The sequence below is a fragment of the Salvelinus alpinus genome, chromosome 20 (genome assembly GCF_045679555.1).
Source record: "Salvelinus alpinus chromosome 20, SLU_Salpinus.1, whole genome shotgun sequence".
Taxonomy (NCBI): Eukaryota; Metazoa; Chordata; class Actinopteri; order Salmoniformes; family Salmonidae; genus Salvelinus; species Salvelinus alpinus.
Genome location: NC_092105.1, coordinates 44631863 through 44650727, shown reverse-complemented (window position 1 = coordinate 44650727; position 18865 = coordinate 44631863). Strand labels below are relative to the sequence as shown.

General features: G+C 42.1%; 1 protein-coding gene across 2 annotated transcripts in view; it reads left to right on the top strand.

Annotated features, from left to right (window-relative positions):
- The first annotated feature begins 2368 nt into the window (after positions 1–2368).
- The window catches only part of hibch (3-hydroxyisobutyryl-CoA hydrolase), a 55502-nt gene continuing 39005 nt past the window's right edge, over positions 2369–18865 (top strand). The window contains exons 1-6 of one of the 2 annotated variants that reach the window (XM_071355983.1): positions 2369–2504; positions 12436–12478; positions 12754–12885; positions 13949–14033; positions 14167–14247; positions 14471–14523. In XM_071355983.1, coding sequence (XP_071212084.1) covers positions 2473–2504; positions 12436–12478; positions 12754–12885; positions 13949–14033; positions 14167–14247; positions 14471–14523 — 426 coding nt within the window. In that variant the 5' untranslated portion in view covers positions 2369–2472. The remainder of the gene's footprint in view (positions 2505–12435; positions 12479–12753; positions 12886–13948; positions 14034–14166; positions 14248–14470; positions 14524–18865) is intronic. The other variant, XM_071355984.1, reaches the window with a different exon arrangement.

The following is an 18865-nucleotide window of genomic DNA, read 5'->3' as shown; positions in this document are numbered from 1 at the left end:
GCTCAGTTTGGTCGGACGGCCAGCTCTAGGCACAGTCTGGGTAGATCAATATTCAATATTCAATATTCAATTTCCCAATGATGGAGAGCACCGTGCTCTTGGAAACTTTCAACACTCTAGAAATTGTTTCATACCCTTCCCCAGATACATGCCTTTTCACCGTGTCATTATAGATTGTGTTTAGATGGGTGAGAAAAAAATTGAATCCATTTTGAATTCAGGCTGTATCACAAGAAAATATGGGATCGGTCAAGGGGTATGAATACTTTGATGGCACAGTAAATTAGAAGGATTCCTCTGGGAAGCCAAGCAGACAACGCTTCCTGGAACTACGCTACTTCTAAATGCTATGCCTCATTTTGAAACTTCAATTTGAAAATACCATGTTTTAAAAGAGATCTGTTAAGACCTGATTTATGTAGTTTAACATGTATCACGTTGAGTACTTTTGTTTACAAAGTGTTACCGGACTTTAAAAAAGTATTATTGGCCCAAGGAAAACGCAGGCAAAAAGAGTGAATTTAAAATATTGTGTTTGTTCAAATTGTCTCATACAATGTATTCTGAAAGTATTCTGACCCCTTGACTATTTTGTTACAGTCTTAATTCTAAAATTGATTAAATTGTTTTTTTTCCTCATCTACACACAATATCCCATAAATGACAAAGCAAGAACAGGTTTTTAGAATTGTTTGCTAATATCATAAAAATATCAAATTTACATAAGTATTCAGACCTTTACTCTGTACTTTGTTGAACCACCTTTGGCAGCGAATACAGCATCAAGTCTTCTTGGGTTGGACGCTACAATCTTGGCACACCTGTATTTGGGGAGTTTCTCCCATTTTCCTCTGCAGATCCTCTCAAGCTCTGTCAGGTTGGATGTGGGAGCGATGCTGCACAGCTATTTTCAGGTCTCTCCAGAGATGTTCGATCAGGTACATGTCAGGGCTCTGTCTGCGCCACTCAAGGACATTCAGAGACTTGTCACGAAACCACCCCTGCGTTGTCTTGGCTGTGTGCTTAGGGTCGTTGTCCTGTTGGAAGGTGAACCTTCGCACCGGTCTGAGGTCCTGAGCAGGTTTTCATAAAGGACTAGTCTCCCAGTCCCTTCTGATGAAAAACATCCTCTGGTGCCAGGTTTCCTCCAGACGTGACGCTTGCCATTCAGGCCAAAAAGTTTAATCTTGGTTTCATCAGACCAGAGAATATTGTTTATCATGGTCTAAGAGTCTTTAAGTGCATTTTGGCAAACTCCAAACAGGCTGTCATATGCCTTTTACTGAGGAGTGGCTTCCATCTGGCCACTCAACCATAAAAGCCTAATTGGTGGAGTGCTGCAGAGATGGGAGAACCTTCCAGAAGGACAACCATCTCCACAGAGGAACTCTAGAGCACTGTCATAGTGACCATCGGGTTCTTGGTCACCTCCCTGACAATGGCCCTTTTCCCCAGATTGCTCAGTTTGGCGCGGTGGCCAGCTCTAGGAAGAGTCTTTGTGTTTCCAAACTTCTTCCTTTAAGAATGATGGAGGCCACTGTGTTCTTGGGGACCTTCAATGCTGCAGAAAGGTTCTGGTACCCTTCCCCAGATCTGTGCCTCAACACAATCCTGTCTCGGAGCTCTACGGACAATCCCTTTGACCTCATGGCTTGGTTTTTGCTCTGACATGCACTGTCAACTCTGGGACCTTATATAAACCGGTGTGTGCCTTTTCAAATCATGTCCAATCAATTGAATTGACCACAGGTGGACTCCAATCAAGTTGTAGAAACATCTCAAGGATGATCGATGGAGATTGCTGAGGATTTTTTAAATCCATTTTTTAATAACGAAATGTAACAAAATGTGGAAAAAGTCAAGGGGTCTGAGTACTTCCCGAAGGCATTGTATGTGCTCTACAAAACCATGTCCCTCCTTGCTCATATGATTTTTTTTCTATCATAGTAATGTCAGCGAATAGTGAATATTGTCTGATTCAAATATTGTATCTGGTTTGTTTTATGTATAATAATTAAATGATTCCCATAGGAGAACATCTCATTTATTGTTGTATGCCAAAATTATTAAAATAGCTGTCCAATTATGTTTTTGATATTTCAGTTATTGTGGGCCTGGGGGAATGCTAATTTGTTTATGAGTATTTGTTTATCCAAGCCGGTTTATAATTTGAGCCCTGCCTAGTTTCCTCAAAGTCAAGCATGCCTAAACAGTGATTTGTAGTAACCTAAAATACAATTTGGTGCCTGTATGTATATATTGTCCCAGTAGATGGCAGTGTAGTCAAACTCAACTGTTAAACGCATCGAGCGTTTATTTGATGGTGCATACGCCCCCAATGACGCTTACAAAAATAACCAATCAGGAATAGCCTGTTGCCTGCTATCCAGGAAGAACTGTTCGTAAACTTGACCCATTTCTTGAAGAAAGCTGTGTGCTTTTCAAGCTAATCAGAGAAGGAAAAACTACACAATGTCAATAACTATTTTGAATTCTACGCACAGGTAGGCCTACGTCTGCAAAAGTTTATTTAAATGTATGCTTAGTCGACGAGGACTCCGTGCATGTAGCTAGAGATTAACGTTAGCTGGCTAGCTTTGTGAGGGGTTTTCGGAAGATACTGACAATACCGTTACGCTTGTTAACACTGAGCTGCACTGGGGTCTGAACGCAATCATGGTTACATTGAGACACCATATAACAATTATGTGTATAAACCCTGGATGACTGACAGGGGGCTCTGTATTGAAGCTACCACACAGCCATCTTGGTACTCCTCCTCAATTGTAAAAAAATATTTTTGGATGTCATAGAAATGCATTTAATGTCTACATTCATTTTCTATTATATACCTTAATGCATACAATTAAATTATTATATAATTTAAAAATATGTATATATTTTGTTAGGTTTACATAATAATTTATATTTTTATATATAATTGTTTTATATATTTATATATACACTGCTCAAAAAAATAAAGGGAACACTAAAATAACACATCCTAGATCTGAATGAATTAAATATTCTTATTAAATACTTTTTTCTTTACATAGTTGAATGTGCTGACAACAAAATCACACAAATTATCAATGGAAATCAAATGTACAGTGGGGAGAACAAGTATTTGATACACTGACGATTTTGCAGGTTTTCCTACTTACAAAGCATGTAGAGGTCTGTAATTTTTATCATAGGTACACTTCAACTGTGAGAGAAGGAATCTAAAACAAAAATCCAGAAAATCACATTGTATGATTTTTAAGTAATTAATTTGCATTTTATTGCATGACATAAGTATTTGATACATCAGAAAAGCAGAACTGAATATTTGGTACAGAAACCTTAGTTTGCAATTACAGAGATCATACGTTTCCTGTAGTTCTTGACCAGGTTTGCACACACTGCAGCAGGGATTTTGGCCCACTCCTCCATACAGACCTTCTCCAGATCCTTCAGGTTTCGGGGCTGTCGCTGGGCAATACGGACTTTCGGCTCCCTCCAAAGATTTTCTATTGGGTTCAGGTCTGGAGACTGGCTAGGCCACTCCAGGACCTTGAGATGCTTCTTACGGAGCCACTCCTTAGTTGCCCTGGCTGTGTGTTTCGGGTCGTTGTCATGCTGGAAGACCCAGCCACGACCCATCTTCAATGCTCTTACTGAGGGAAGGAGGTTGTTGGTCAAGATCTCGCGATACATGGCCCCATCCATCCTCCCCTCAATACGGTGCAGTCGTCCTGTCCCCTTTGCAGAAAAGCATCCCCAAAGAATGATGTTTCCACCTCCATGCTTCACGGTTGGGATGGTGTTCTTGGGGTTGTACTCATCCTTCTATTCCTCCAAACACGGCGAGTGGAGTTTAGAGCAAAAAGCTCTATTTTTGTCTCATCAGACCACATGACCTTCTCCCATTCCTCCTCTGGATCATCCAGATGGTCATTGGCAAACTTCAGACGGGCCTGGACATGCGCTGGCTTGAGCAGGGGGACCTTGCGTGCGCTGCAGGATTTTAATCCATGACGGCGTAGTGTGTTACTAATGGTTTTCTTTGAGACTGTGGTCCCAGCTCTCTTCAGGTCATTGACCAGGTCCTGCCGTGTAGTTCTGGGCTGATCCCTCACATTCCTCATGATCATTGATGCCCCACGAGGTGAGATCTTGCATGGAGCCCCAGACCGAGGGTGATTGACCGTCATCTTGAACTTCTTCCATTTTCTAATAATTGTGCCAACAGTTGTTGCCTTCTCACCAAGCTGCTTGCCTATTGTCCTGTAGCCCATCCCAGCCTTGTACAGGTCTACAATTTATCCCTGATGTCCTTACACAGCTCTCTGGTCTTGGCCATTGTGGAGAGGTTGGAGTCTGTTTGATTGAGTGTGTGGACAGGTGTCTTTTATACAGGTAACGAGTTCAAACAGGTGCAGTTAATACAGGTAATGAGTGGAGAACAGGAGGGCTTCTTAAAGAAAAACTAACAGGTCTGTGAGAGCCGGAATTCTTACTGGTTGGTAGGTGATCAAATACTTATGTCATGCAATAAAATGCAAATTAATTACTTAAAAATCATACAATGTGATTTTCTGGATTTTTATTTTAGATTCCGTCTCTCACAGTTGAAGTGTACCTATGATATAAATGACAGACCTCTACATGCTTTGTAAGTAGGAAAACCTGCAAAATCGGCAGTGTATCAAATACTTGTTCTCCCCACTGTATCAACCCATGGAGGTCTGGATTTGGAGTCACACTCAAAATTAAAGTGGAAAACCACACTACAGGCTGATCCAACTTTGATGTAATGTCCTTAAAACAAGTCAAAATGAGGCTCAGTAGTGTGTGTGGCCTCCACGTGCCTGTATGACCTCCCTACAACGCCTGGGCATGCTCCTGATGAGGTGGCGGATGGTCTCCTGAGGGATCTCCTCCCAGACCTGGACTAAAGCATCCGCCAACTCCTGGACAGTCTGTGTTGCAACGTGGCGTTGGTGGATGGAGCGAGACATGATGTCCCAGATGTGCTCAATTGGATTCAGGTCTGGGGAACGGGCGGGCCAGTCCATAGCATCAATGCCTTCCTCTTGCAGGAACTGCTGACACACTCCAGCCACATGAGGTGTAGCATTGTCTTGCATTAGGAGGAACCCAGGGCCAACCGCACCAGCATATGGTCTCACAAGGGGTCTGAGGATCTCATCTCGGTACCTAATGGCAGTCAGGCTACCTCTGGCGAGCACGTGGAGGGCTGTGCGGCCCCCCAAAGAAATGCCACCCCACACCATGACTGACCCACCGCCAAACCGGTCATGCTGGAGGATGTTGCAGGCAGCAGAACGTTCTCCACGGCGTCTCCAGTCTCTGTCACGTCTGTCACATGTGCTCATGTGCTCAGTGTGAACCTGCTTTCATCTGTGAAGAGCACAGGGCTCCAGTGGCGAATTTGCCAATCTTGGTGTTCTCTGGCAAATGCCAAACGTCCTGCACGGTGTTGGGCTGTAAGCACAACTCAATCAATCAAGTTTATTTTATATAGCCCTTCGTACATCAGCTAATATCTCGAAGTGCTGTACAGAAACCCAGCCTAAAACCCCAAACAGCAAGCAATGCAGGTGTAGAAGCACGGTGGCTAGGAAAAACTCCCTAGAAAGGCCAAAACCTAGGAAGAAACCTAGAGAGGAACCAGGCTATGAGGGGTGGCCAGTCCTCTTCTGGCTGTGCCGGGTGGAGATTATAACAGAACATGGCCAAGATGTTCAAAATGTTCATAAATGACAAGCATGGTCAAATAATAATCAGGAATAAATGTCAGTTGGCTTTTCATAGCCGATAATTAAGAGTTGAAAACAGCAGGTCTGGGACAGGTAGGGGTTCCATAACCGCAGGCAGAACAGTTGAAACTGGGACAGCAGCAAGGCCAGGTGGACTGGGGACAGCAAGGAGTCATCATGCCCGGTAGTCCTGACGTATGGTCCTAGGGCTCAGGTCCTCCGAGAGAGAAAAAAGAAAGAGAGAAGGAGAGAATTAGAGAGAGCATACTTAAATTCACACAGGACACTGGATAAGACAGGAGAAGTACTCCAGATATAACCAACTGGCCCTAGCCCCCCGACACAAACTACTGCAGCATAAATACTGGAGGCTGAGACAGGAGGGGTCAGGAGACACTGTGGCCCCGATGATACCCCCGGACAGGGCCAAACAGGAAGGATATAACCCCACCCACTTTGCCAAAGCACAGCCCCCACACCACTAGAGGGATATCTTCAACCACCAACTTACAATCCTGAGACAAGGCCGAGTATAGCCCACAAAGATCTCCACCACAGCACAAACCAAGGCACAAAAACTCCCACCTGTGGACGTCGGGCCCTCATACCACCCTCATGGAGTCTGTTTCTGACCGTTTGAGCAGACACATGCACATTTGTGACCTGCTGGAGGTCATTTTGCAGGGCTCTGGCAGTGCTCCTCCTTGCACAAAGGCGGAGGTAGCGGTCCTGCTGCTGGGTTGTTGCCCTCCTACGGCCTCCTCCACGTCTCCTGATGTACTGGCCTGTCTCCTGGTAGCGCCTCCATGCTCTGGACACTACGCTGACAGACACAGCAAACCTTCTTGCCACAGCTCGCATTGATGTGCCATCCTGGATGAGCTGCACTACCTGCACGTCTCATGCTACCACTAGAGTGAAAGCACCGCCAGCATTCAAAAGTGACCAAAACATCAGCCAGGAAGCATAGGAACTGAGAAGTGGTCTGTGGTCACCACTTGCAGAACCACTCCTTTTATTGGGGGTGTGTTGATAATTGCCTATAATTTCCACCTGTTGTCTATTCCATTTGCACAACAGCATGTGAAATTTGTCAATCAGTGTTGCTTCCTAAGTGGACAGTTTGATTTCACAGAAGTGTGATTGACTTGGAGTTACATTGTGTTGTTTAAGTGTTCCCTTTATTTTTTTGAGCAGTGTATATATAAAACATTTCCTTAAAGTATCTATTTTTTTAAGTACAAATGTTATGGCCCCACTGCAACAGAAAATACTCAAATACATGTATTTCTGTCCCTGAAACATTTAATTGCTGTAGAATTCCATTTATTCTAATGGAGGACTGTTTCTATTTGGGAGTGCCAATATGGTATGCCAGCAGCATACCACCCTGCATACCACTGCTGGCTTGCTTCTGAAGCTAAGCAGGGTTGGTCCTGGTCAGTCCCTGGATGGGAGACCAGATGCTGCTGGAAGTGGTGTTGGAGGGCCAGTAGGAGGCACTCTTTCCTCTGGTCTAAACAAAGATCCCAATGCCCTAGGGCAGTGATTGGGGACACTGCTCTGTGTAGGGTGCCGTCTTTCGGATGGGACGTTAAACGGGTGTCCTGACTCTCTGAGGTCATTAAAGATCCCATGGCACTTATCGTATGAGTAGGGGTGTTAATCCCGGTGTCCTGGCTAAATTCCCAATCTGGCTCTCAACCATCACGGTCACCTAATAATCCCCAGTTTACAATTGGCTCATTCATCCCCCTCCTCTCCCCTGTAACTATTCCCCAGGTCGTTGCTGCAAATGAGAACGTGTTCTCAGTCAACTTACCTGGTAAAATAACGGATAAATAAAAATAAAAATGGTCGACCGGTGGCCACAACGCCTCTCAATGGCCAATACATAGCATCCGCAATCCAGGGTTTAGATACATCATTGCCGTGGAGCCGGCGTGAGATGTAACCATGATTGCGTTCCGACCCCAGTGCAGCTCAGTGTAAACAAACATAACATGGGGCGGCGCACAATTGGCCCAGTGTTGTCCGGGTTAGGGGAGGGTTTGGCCGACAGGGATGTCCTTGTCCCATCGCACACTAGCGACACCTGTGACGGGCCGGGCGCAGTGCAAGCTGACACGGTCACCAGGTGTACGGTGTTTCCTCCGACCCATTGGTGCGGCTGGCTTCCGGGTTAAGTGGGCATTGTGTCAAGAAGCACTGTGGTTGGGTTGTGTTTCGGAGGACGCACGGCTCTCGACCTTCGCCTCTCCCGAGTCCGTACGGGAGTTGCAGCGACGAGACAAGATTGTAATGCCAATTGGATACCATGAAATTGGGGAGAAAAAGGGGTACTTAGACAAACTATTATTATTATTTTTATTTTTTTGAGTAGACTGTGTTGTGTTGCTGCCCAATGGTGCTTCAACTCTCCATGCATGAATAGAGTAGCTAATATCTTGACATTGCATTCGTCAACCCATTAAGCCTTGTTCACATTGGAGTGACTCAAATTACATTTTTTGCTTATCTGATTTGAATCTGTTATTTTTCCTGCTGTGTTAACAGCCAAAAAGCACGTGGAATCATATTTCAAGCCACATTTCAAACCACCTTCATAGGTTTGAAATCCGATACAAATCTGATTCCTGGCCGTGCGAAAATCAGATTTTATTTAGCCCACAAGTGGTTTTTAGACTGTTATTTGGCATATCTTGTTACTTGCTAGCTACTCTGACAGTTTTGAAAAAAACATGTGGTAGCTAACTAGCTTAATTGTTTACAGACACATTAGTGAATGGGCTAAACTGCTACCTAGCTAGCTAATTGACTGCTGTGGCTAGCCAAAAAATGACTTGTTTTGAAAGTTCAATAATCTTATCCTTTGAGGCTTTAAAAGTGGTCTTACACTATGATTTTTAACATTCAAAGCAACTGGGAAATGTTCATGGGAGGCATTGTTGTCACCTTGGCTTGCTACATAACTTGTGAGTGATAGGATGAGCACCACCACCAATCAGTGTACACCACTGCACGCACACTCGTTGTTACTATGACAACTAGCGTAGACATGCCAGCAAATGACTGCTGTTTGAACACACACACACACACACATCCTATTTGGTCAAAAGTAACTTGCTGTTTGGACCAATAATGTATATCTGCTGACTGCGGTTACTAGATGCTACACCTACTATGCTGCGCCCACTACCATTGAGGCTGCTGTCGCTCTCTGGCTCATACTCCAGCACAGTCGGTGCACCAACTTTGGATGCCAGCCAGGGCTCGACATTAAGGCTGGTCCGGAGCAAGTCAAAAAAGTCGGACAACTAGAATGTGGATTTCAGTTGTCCGAAAGGACAAGTAAAAAAATAAAATAAAATAAAAACACAATATGAAACAATTACTCTGATCAGGCAGCTGTGCTGCCGCAGTGCATGGTTGACATTCTGAGTAAATTGCCTATATTCCTATTTGCTATAACCCATTTCAATAAACATTTTATATTTATACAAAGCAAGAGAACAAAGACAGAGCTAAGAGCGCAAAATATCCGGTGAGTGGCTTCCCGGGTGGCGCAGTGGTCTAGGGCACCAGAGACTCTGGGTTCGCGCCCAGGCTCTGTCGCAGCCGGCCGCGACCGGGAGGTCCGTGGGGCGACGCACAATTGGCCTAGCATCGTCCGGGTTAGGTACGGTTTGTCCGGTAGGGATATCCTTGTCTCATCACGCACCAGCGACTCCTGTGGCGGGCCGGGCGCAGTGCGCGCTAACCAAGGTAGCTAGGTGCACGGTGTTTCCTCCGACACATTGGTGCGGCTGGCTTCCGGGTTGGAGGCGCGCTCTGTTAAGAAGCAGTGCGGCTTGGTTGGGTTGTGTTTCGGAGGACGCATGGCTTTCGACCTTCGTCTCTCCCGAGCCCGTACGGGAGTTGTAGCGATGAGACAAGATAGTAATTATTAACAATTGGATACCACGAAATTGGGGAGAAAAAGGGGGTAAAAAAATAAATACAAATATCCGGTTGAGAATTGTTATTTTTTTCTTCCCCCTCTCGAATGTTGGATGATCTGGGCCAATAGCCAAAGTCTATTTTTATAGCAGACACTCCGGTGTCTTATTTTTGTAAAAGCCCAAATGTTCTATATTCTCTCAATTTGAAATGAATATGACTTAGCCTATTAAGAAACTCTTTCAGTTTAATTGCATGCTAGATTTCTCCTGCCATGCTGTTTCATGATCAAACAATGAATTAATCAAACAGAGTCCTAGTTCTATCTCAAAGTTTTAAGTGCTTTTTTAATAACCCCAAAACATGGGAGGCCTAAGGTAATAACGAGAGACAAAAAAAACTATAGCAAGATATAAAAATCGAATGAGAAATTTCAGAAAACCTTAAGACTAAAATTATGCATGCGTGGCCAGAAAATAAATCTGTCCCAATTTACAATTGGCTCATTCATCCCCCTCCTCTCCCCTGTAACTATTCCCCAGCTCGTTGCTGCAAATGAGAACGTGTTCTCAGTCAACTTACCTGGTAAAATAACGGTAAAATAAAAAAATAAAAATTGCAAACCAAATGACCAAAAGCCTAATCCTACTAACTGAAATATCATTAAAGCATTAAGAGAAATGAAAGTTATGAAGAGGAATTTCCAAACTATACTAATAGTGTTTAATTACCTAAAGTTGAAGCTTTTGAAGGGAATAATTAGTCGAAGTATATGCTATTCTCATTCACATATTTATTTTGAATTACAAATATTTTAGGCCACAAGAAGTGAAATTGAGAAAACAATGCCAAGATGGAAAAATCAAATGAGGAGTCAAAAGAACTTAGGTTACAGCTGAGGAATGCTTATGAAAGAAATGCATAGTTAGGATAGGCCAATTTCCATATTATTTTAGCAATGTGCAACCTACCTACAACGCATATAGTAGCCTAGGCCTAATATGAGAGGAGGATGAGGGAAAGATGTGAATCAGTTTATAATTATCCAGCTCTGAGGACAGCAGAGTTGCTCTGCAGCCCATGATGATTTACAGCCCATCACAAGATGCACAGCCAGCGAGGCTCTTTTGACTATGTCACTGGCTCCATCTGCGTGCTTCTGCACACACAGGTAGCCAGATAGGCATAGCCGCGGGAAATAGGGGTGCTGTGGGTGCTGCAGCACCCTCTGAAAAATCCCTCTGAAAAATTATTAATAAAAAAGTTTATTTTTTATTTTTTCTTACAAGTACTGCATTGGGGCTTTACTAGTCCTGTATTAGTGACCAATATTGCCGTCTGTAGTGTGTAAAAAAAATGAAAAATAATCTTTATTTTGGATGGCTGCTAGGGGCGATAACATCTTCTATGGCTGGGTTGTCAAACTCATTCCATAGAGGGCCTAGTGTCTGCTGGGTTTTCTGTTTCCCTTTCAATTAAGACCTAGACAACCAGGTGAGGGGAGTTCCTTACTAATTAGTGACCTTAATTCATCAAGTACAAGGGAGGAGCGAAAACCCGCAAATACTTAGCCCTCTGTGGAACAAGTTTGACAAGTGGACTATGGGTCTGTAGGCCGTCATTGTAAAACCTGTTAGATAAACCCAATGTATATGTAAGGGGCTTAATACAGTTGTATTCCAGCCACTAGGGGGTACTCTGGTGAAGCCCATGGGAAATATAGTTTAAGTGAATTGGGAAGAGTAAGAATGAAAACTAAAGAAAGACTAAATGGCTGTTACCTGTGCTGACATGATTAAAAGTGAAGTAAACCGTACTTTTTTGTAGTTTATATGATAAGCTCATTGGAAGGGTAACATATAGGTTATTCCACATTTCCATGTGACCTTTGTATAATGTACGTTTAAACAGAACATACAACCAACAAATGTTGCCCTCGTTCTATTGATTTCAATATGTAAAGATATGAGTGATTAACACACAAGTGTTGCGTTACTCTTACCGCGTTGGCGACCCACCTCAATCAAAATGCAACACTTCAAAGTGTGGCTGGTTGTCTTCTACAAGTTGTCCACTGCCAGTGATATAAAATTCCCAGATTCCGTGTGGTTTTTGAGCTGTGCTAGTTTTAACAGGATGTCCATCGTGATTTTCCGCCTTCTCTCTCTATTGATATCAATGTGAAATTGATATGAGTAATTGACAAAACAGCGCTGTGTTTCCCTTTCTGTTTTGGCGACGCCGTATCAAAATCTAACACTCTGAAATATAGCTGACTGTCTTCTGCCGGTTGTCCTCTCACCTGTGAGAAGAGAAAACATCTCCTGTTTCCATGTTTTTTTTTTGTTGTGTTAGTTTCAACAGCATATACAACCAGATTTCCACCTAATCAATTCGTGATTCATTGCCACTTGTCAAAACAATAGGGCTTTTGGTGCTTGTACAGTTTTATAAGATGCTTTAAAAAAAAAAAATAATAATACAAGTAATGATGGCTGCATTCTACCTTCAACATAACTTTCCAATGGGATTGTACTTACTCAGGTAAAAACTGCTGAATGAGTCCAAAAAACGTGTTGCAATTGATTTATTTTGACGATGTACCAGAAATCACCAAATCAGGTTTGCACTGCCTAATAAGAGGTCAGTATGTCCAAGTTTAGTGTTCATAGGGTTTAATCACGTTTATTCTCTTGTCACCATTTTCACATCTTTCTTGTATTGTCTTTAGATTTAGGTCCCTCTGCAGATTGCAACGAATTCGAGGGCAAATGGTAAGCACTTAAAATTCTTCTGTAAGACAGTTAGCTAGCAATGCAGCTATATGTGTGGTAATACTCCCTCCACAGAAGTGAAGGGGAGAGAGATGGACACACACGTTAAGCTATAGCTACGGTAGGTAACAGCACCACTTTATTGTATAGAATAGAAATCCTCTTCCTTTCGTTCAGGAGTTTAAGTCAAACCTGTCATGCTCGTCCTACTGCTATACCTACATGTGTTTGCTCGTGTTACATTGCCTTTTTTCTCTGTGTGTGTTTGGTGGCAGATGACGAGCCAGGCGGGAGCCGAGATACTGGTGGAGAAAGTGGGAAATGCTGGGGTGATCACCCTGAACCGCCCCAAAGCCCTGAACGCCCTCAACATGAACATGATACGACTCATGTACCCCCAGCTCAAGGTGAGCGATTTAGTTAGTTAACACTGACTAGGCTACCTGTCACTGGGACAGGGGGCAAGGACAGGCAGACATATCAGTCCTGCTGCAAACAACAGCAGCAATCTGTAGGAGTAGTTCATTAAATGTGGCAAATTGTTAAATGTGGCTTACTGTTAAGGCCTCTAGCCACAGAAGGTAAATGGGAGAGTTAAGGTTGCATTCAGCAAATTCAAATGTTTCAAAACCCTGTTTTTAACCCCTTACACTTGTGGGAATTGGCCTATATGGATACGGATACATTGAAGAGTTTCTTACAGAAGAAATATGAAAAGCATATGCATAACCATGGTAGCAATTGAAAGGGAACAGTTTGTAGATAATGCGAAAATTATTAGGCCAACGGTGCATACACAACAGTTCACAAGACTGAATCCAAACATTACACTGTTGATTTTATGTGCATTTTACATTTACTGTACTTTTCGCTGCATTTGTTGATAACGAAATCTGAAAATACTCTGGATACATTCAGTAACATGATAATACATTCAGTAACATGATAATACATTCAGTAACATGATAAGACTATTCCTGAAAAATGTGGGGTAGGTGCAATGGTATTTATTATAATCCTCAATGTTTCATATTTGAAAATTAAATAGTCATCTGAATTTACAGCGTTTTCCTCACTTAGGAAACAAAAAAATTGCAAAAGTTGCCCGATTCCCGGAAGGGATGGGTGCTCAAGGTCAGATCGGCTGTCAGTCAAAACCCAGAGCTTTGACGTCATGTATAGCATGTTACTGTACCGCCGCTACGTTCCAAATTAATGTAGGTGTTTTTCAGTACCCAAATCTGCCAATTCTAACCCGTATACGGGTTGCTAATGGCAATGGAAAGTGGAACTTGGAAGTGCTTCAATGTCTAAACACAAATACATAGCTTGAATGCGATCAGGGTTACATGGGCATTGCAATGGGCAATGTAATATCTTGTAATGTGTAAACTTGGATAGCAGTCAGAATTGACTTGATCCACCTAATGTACTCAAACTGTTTTGAATCTATTGCACGTTCCATTGTAGAAATGGGAGACGGACAAGGAGACTGATATTGTTATTGTCAAAGGAGCCGGTGGGAAAGCCTTCTGTGCTGGTGGAGACATCAGAGGTAAATAAGACTGTCGAGAGTACACACGCACACGCATACTCACACAGTATCTTGATTTGTACTGAAAATGTCATCATCTTCGTTTTATCTCTGTGCTTTACTGAGTGCATTTTGTAATCACATTTCCTCCTAGCTGTGACTGAAGCAGGGAAGATAGGAGATGCCCTTGCTAAAAACTTCTTCCGTGAAGAATACATCCTGAACAATGCTATTGGTATGTGTCCCAATCTGGCCTCTTCCATGATTCTGCTAGAGGGGAAACATTTTTAGGACAAACAATATGCCTGTGTATTACAAAACGTTTGATTTTCATTATGAATCTACAAGGACAGACCATTCTCTGATGAGACCAGTTATGTTTAGTATCTTGGGAGCACCAGTTTCCCTCCTTTGGCTCTCTGTTCTGTTTTGACTTATATTTTATTTGATCTTTTAAGGAACATATCAGAAACCATATGTGGCCCTTATTGATGGGATAACAATGGGAGGGGTGAGTATCTTTAAAAAAGAAAATTCGTTAAAATTTTTGACCCAGATCACCAAGCATACAGATAGATGACATTGCATGTTATTGCTGTTGTCGTGTTTTTGGCTATGCCGGATTAAGTGATATGACATGCTATTCTATATAATCCTTTCTCTGTAATTAATATTACCTGATTGAGCTAATCATGTAAATGTAATTAACTAGAAAGTCGGGGTACCACAAAATAATATTTATAGAGCAGTTATCTTCCGAATAAACTCTTAACTTCTCTCAGCTACGGATCCCTTTTATGGGATCACTTTCCTAAACAACCGCTAGAATTGCAGGGCGCCAAATGCAAAAAATATTACAAAAAATATTTATAATCATGCAATCACAAGTGAAATATACCAAAACACAGCTTAGCTTGTTGTTAATCCACCTATCGTGTCAGATTTTGAAAATATATTTTACAGCGAAAGAAATCCAAGCTTTTGTGAGTGTAGCTTTCAATTCTACAACAGCTAGCCCCAAATTAGCATGGTCACGAAAGTCAGAAAAGCAATGAAATTAATCGCTTAACCTTTGATAATCTTCGGATGTTTCCACTCACGAGACTCCCAGTTACACAACAAATGTTATTTCTGTTCGATAAATATTACTTTTATCACAAAAAAACGCGATTTGGGTTGTGCATTATGTTGAGAACCAAAGCCGTATTCCGTTCGACAAATTCCAAAAAGTATCCGTAATGGTCATAGAAACATGTCAAATGTTTTTTATAATCAACCCTCAGGTTGTTTTTAACAAACATAATCGATAATATTTCACCTGGACCATAACCTATTCATTAAGAGACAAAAGGAAAATGGTGAGCCCCTCTGTCGCGGGCAGGAAATATTCTTTGACTACTTTTGAAAAATGTTGCTAATTTTTCAAAATAAAACCCTTAAACGATGTCTAAAGCCTGGTCACAGCCTGAGGAAGCCATTGGAAAAGGAATCTGGTTGATACCCCTTTAAATGGAGGTTAGACGGGCCAGGAAACACAGTTTTAAAAAAACATATCCCTTCCGGGTTACATTTTCTCAGGGTTTCGCTTGCAGAATAAGTATTGTTATACTCACAGACAATATTTTGACAGTTTTGGAAACTTTGGAGTGTTTTCTATCCTAATCTGTAAATTATATGCATATTCTACGATCTGGGCCAGAGAAAATGTCAGTTTACGTTAGGCACGTTATTTAAAAAATAATAAAAAAAATCTGACCCCTAGCGCTAAGAAGTTAAAGACCTAGTAATATTTTACATCAAAAGCAGTCAATATTAATCGTCACCTTATTTCAGTCTCATATTTGTATATCAGTTGTAAATTCTTGGTTATCTTCACGAACCCTGGCTAACAAGTTGAATCAGCAATACAAAATTGGATTTAATTATTTATTTACTAAATACCTAACTAATCACACAGAATTACATTTACATTTTTACATTTAAGTCATTTAGCTGACGCTCTTATCCAGAGCGACTTACAATTTGGAAAGTTCATACATATTCATCCTGGTCCCCCCGTGGGGAATGAACCCACAACCCTGGCGTTGCAAGCGCCATGCTCTACCAACTGAGCCACACGGGACCTATACATATACACAGAATGAATCATACCTTGATTATAAATTATGTCATAAAGGAAAATGTCCCTAGCGGACGGAACAGATATGACAGCTGGTTACACAAAGAAAAGGGGGCTGGGTTTGAGTGAAAGAGCGGGAAGACTGAAGAACAAAGGGAGAAGCAATGTTTCTATCGGGCCGTAGGCAGCTACTCTATCGTAAATACAGAATCTTATGCATTCTAAATTACCGCACATTTGAAAAAGGAAAATGCAATAAATATTTACTCTGAGCTGCGCTTCAATAGGTTGGTGGTAGATGGAAGGCCGTGTTGCCCAACAGAGTCCTTTGTCCTTTGAAGAGTGTCTCTGGTGGTGAACTGGAAACGTTGTAGTGTTGTCGTTGTGTGGTAGACGGGATACTCTGTCCGTCCTTTCCTAGCCCAGGTTTACAGCGGCCGCTGCTAACTCAACGGCTAGGAGGTATCACTTCTGTAGTGAATAAGAGTTCAAAGTTCATACCATTAGCAACCAAAGCTCACGCTGAGGTTGGCTTCGTTCTGTAGTTATTATCTGAATCCTTCTGACATCGGACCGTCGTCCTAATGTACCCGGAACAGGAGGTTACATTTTCGTCAAGGGCTTATATAGTGGAGGGAGAAGGGTGTGTTTCATAGTTTATAACCCATGTCTCTTCACAGGGGCGGGCCACTGATTGAGCAGAGCCCTAACCTTATGAAAACCCAAATCTCTCATTTGGAAGCTAAAATTACATTTATTATTTTCACAAATAATTAAATTTTTATACATTTGTATTGCACAACAATTCCATGTGAATCTGATAACTATAATGTGTAGACTTTCCCAGATACAGTTTAGGTCGTCCTGTCATCAGTCATAATGTCTCAGATGACAACCGAACTGACATCATATTCATTAAGTACCAACGCATATTTTCAACTGGTTCTATTACCGAAATATGGTTCCTTTCCCTCCACTTGTTTGATGTTCCCAGACTCTCTATGTTTAACAAAGGCTATTCAAGAGTCCCTCTGTAGAGTCAGAGAGAGAGAGAGAGAGGGAAGGGAGAAAGGTATTTATGGGGGGGGTCGGGGGGGGGGGGGGGGGGGTCATAAAACTTACCCACAGGCCAACGTCATGACACTGTGGTGCACGTTTTCACCACAAGATGGCGACATGAGGGCATGATTAACATGATTTCTTGGGATCAGAGGGGCAGGGATGTATTGTGGTCCTGGTGGTCATTCTGTCAAGGCAGCTTGTCTCTGTAATCTCTCTTGGAGGGAGAAAATGATGGAACAAAATAAAAACATAGGGGTAGGAGGGGAGGGCCTCTCAACCCAAACGTGGTTGGGTTGAGAACCCAACAAAATGGCAAATGGGTAACCGGTTGGTTCCCAAACTAGAATGAGTATTTGAATATGTTGTCATTTCGTGAATATCATGTCCCTTTTATCTGTGCAGAAATAAAGTGAGAATGCTAAGCCTTTGAGCCATCGCCAGTGACCCAGTTTCAGGTTTATTTGAAATGACAATGTACCACAAACAAGGACAGATTTTTCCTTTGGTGGAAAACACTTGTACTGTGCATGCGTTAGACTACCGTCCACAGCAGTATTAAATTGCTTTAATTTGCTAAGTTATGGGACTGAGGTGGAAGAAATAGGGATGGATTTTTGTTGTGTTGATTCAGCGGTCCTCAATCTGTCAAGGGACTACTCGTGTATTTCACAAGTGCTTGTATTTCATTCACTTCAAATGTACTCTCAGGTTTGATCATAGCTAAACCATATACAGCTCATTTACATGAAGCCCTCTAGAGCAGGGATCATAAACTAGATTCAGCCGCGGGACGATTTTCTTTTTAGCGCACAATTACAAATCAGACTGCAAATTGACCGCAAGAAGACCAAACCAATATAATATTTGACTAAAACATAATAATTTCAAACCTTGCTTACGTTTGTATATTATCACATACGTCTCTCTATTATGCGTGGGAATAATTTAGAACCGATTTTCACTTTGAGCTGGTTTGCTGGTGTTTGTACAGTATTTTATTTCCCCCCAAAATAATAGATTTTGTATCCTTTGTATACATTTGTATATTGTATACTGTATAACATTGTATACATTTTTTTTGTATAAATCTTTTTGCTCAGAAAACTTGGGAGGCCAAATGAAGTCCCTATAAATTTACATCACCCTTGTGTGTTTGCAAACATTGCTGCACGAGGGCGACGTGAGCCATATTGGTTGCAGAACGTGGGGGAGTTCTCATAGACGGGCAACAAAAAAGCCTCTCTTTACATGTAGCTTATGAGTGCATTTCACACTACTTTGGGATTATAATTGAATATTAAGGCTCGTATGAATGTTGTACTTAATATAAGCTTTGTGTCATCATCGCAAATGAACTGCATTATACTTTAAGTTCAACCAGTAAAATGGCTCTTTGGCTAGCTTTGCTACAGCCTAGGTCAATGAGCGTCAGCATTCTAGCTAACTGCTGCTGCATGCAAAATAGGTATTTTGCAATGATCACAACCAAATATAATCTTAGCGACTGTTCAAGCAGTAAGCGTATGAGAAGTAATACCTACGTAAATCTAGGCTATGTTGAATGGGCACAGATAGCGATGGGGGTCTTTCAGCATCCAAAAATTGAGAGCATCAGTGCCTGAGGTCAGTGTGTCTGGACTGAAAAGGGGCCTATGGCCGAAGATTAATCTTT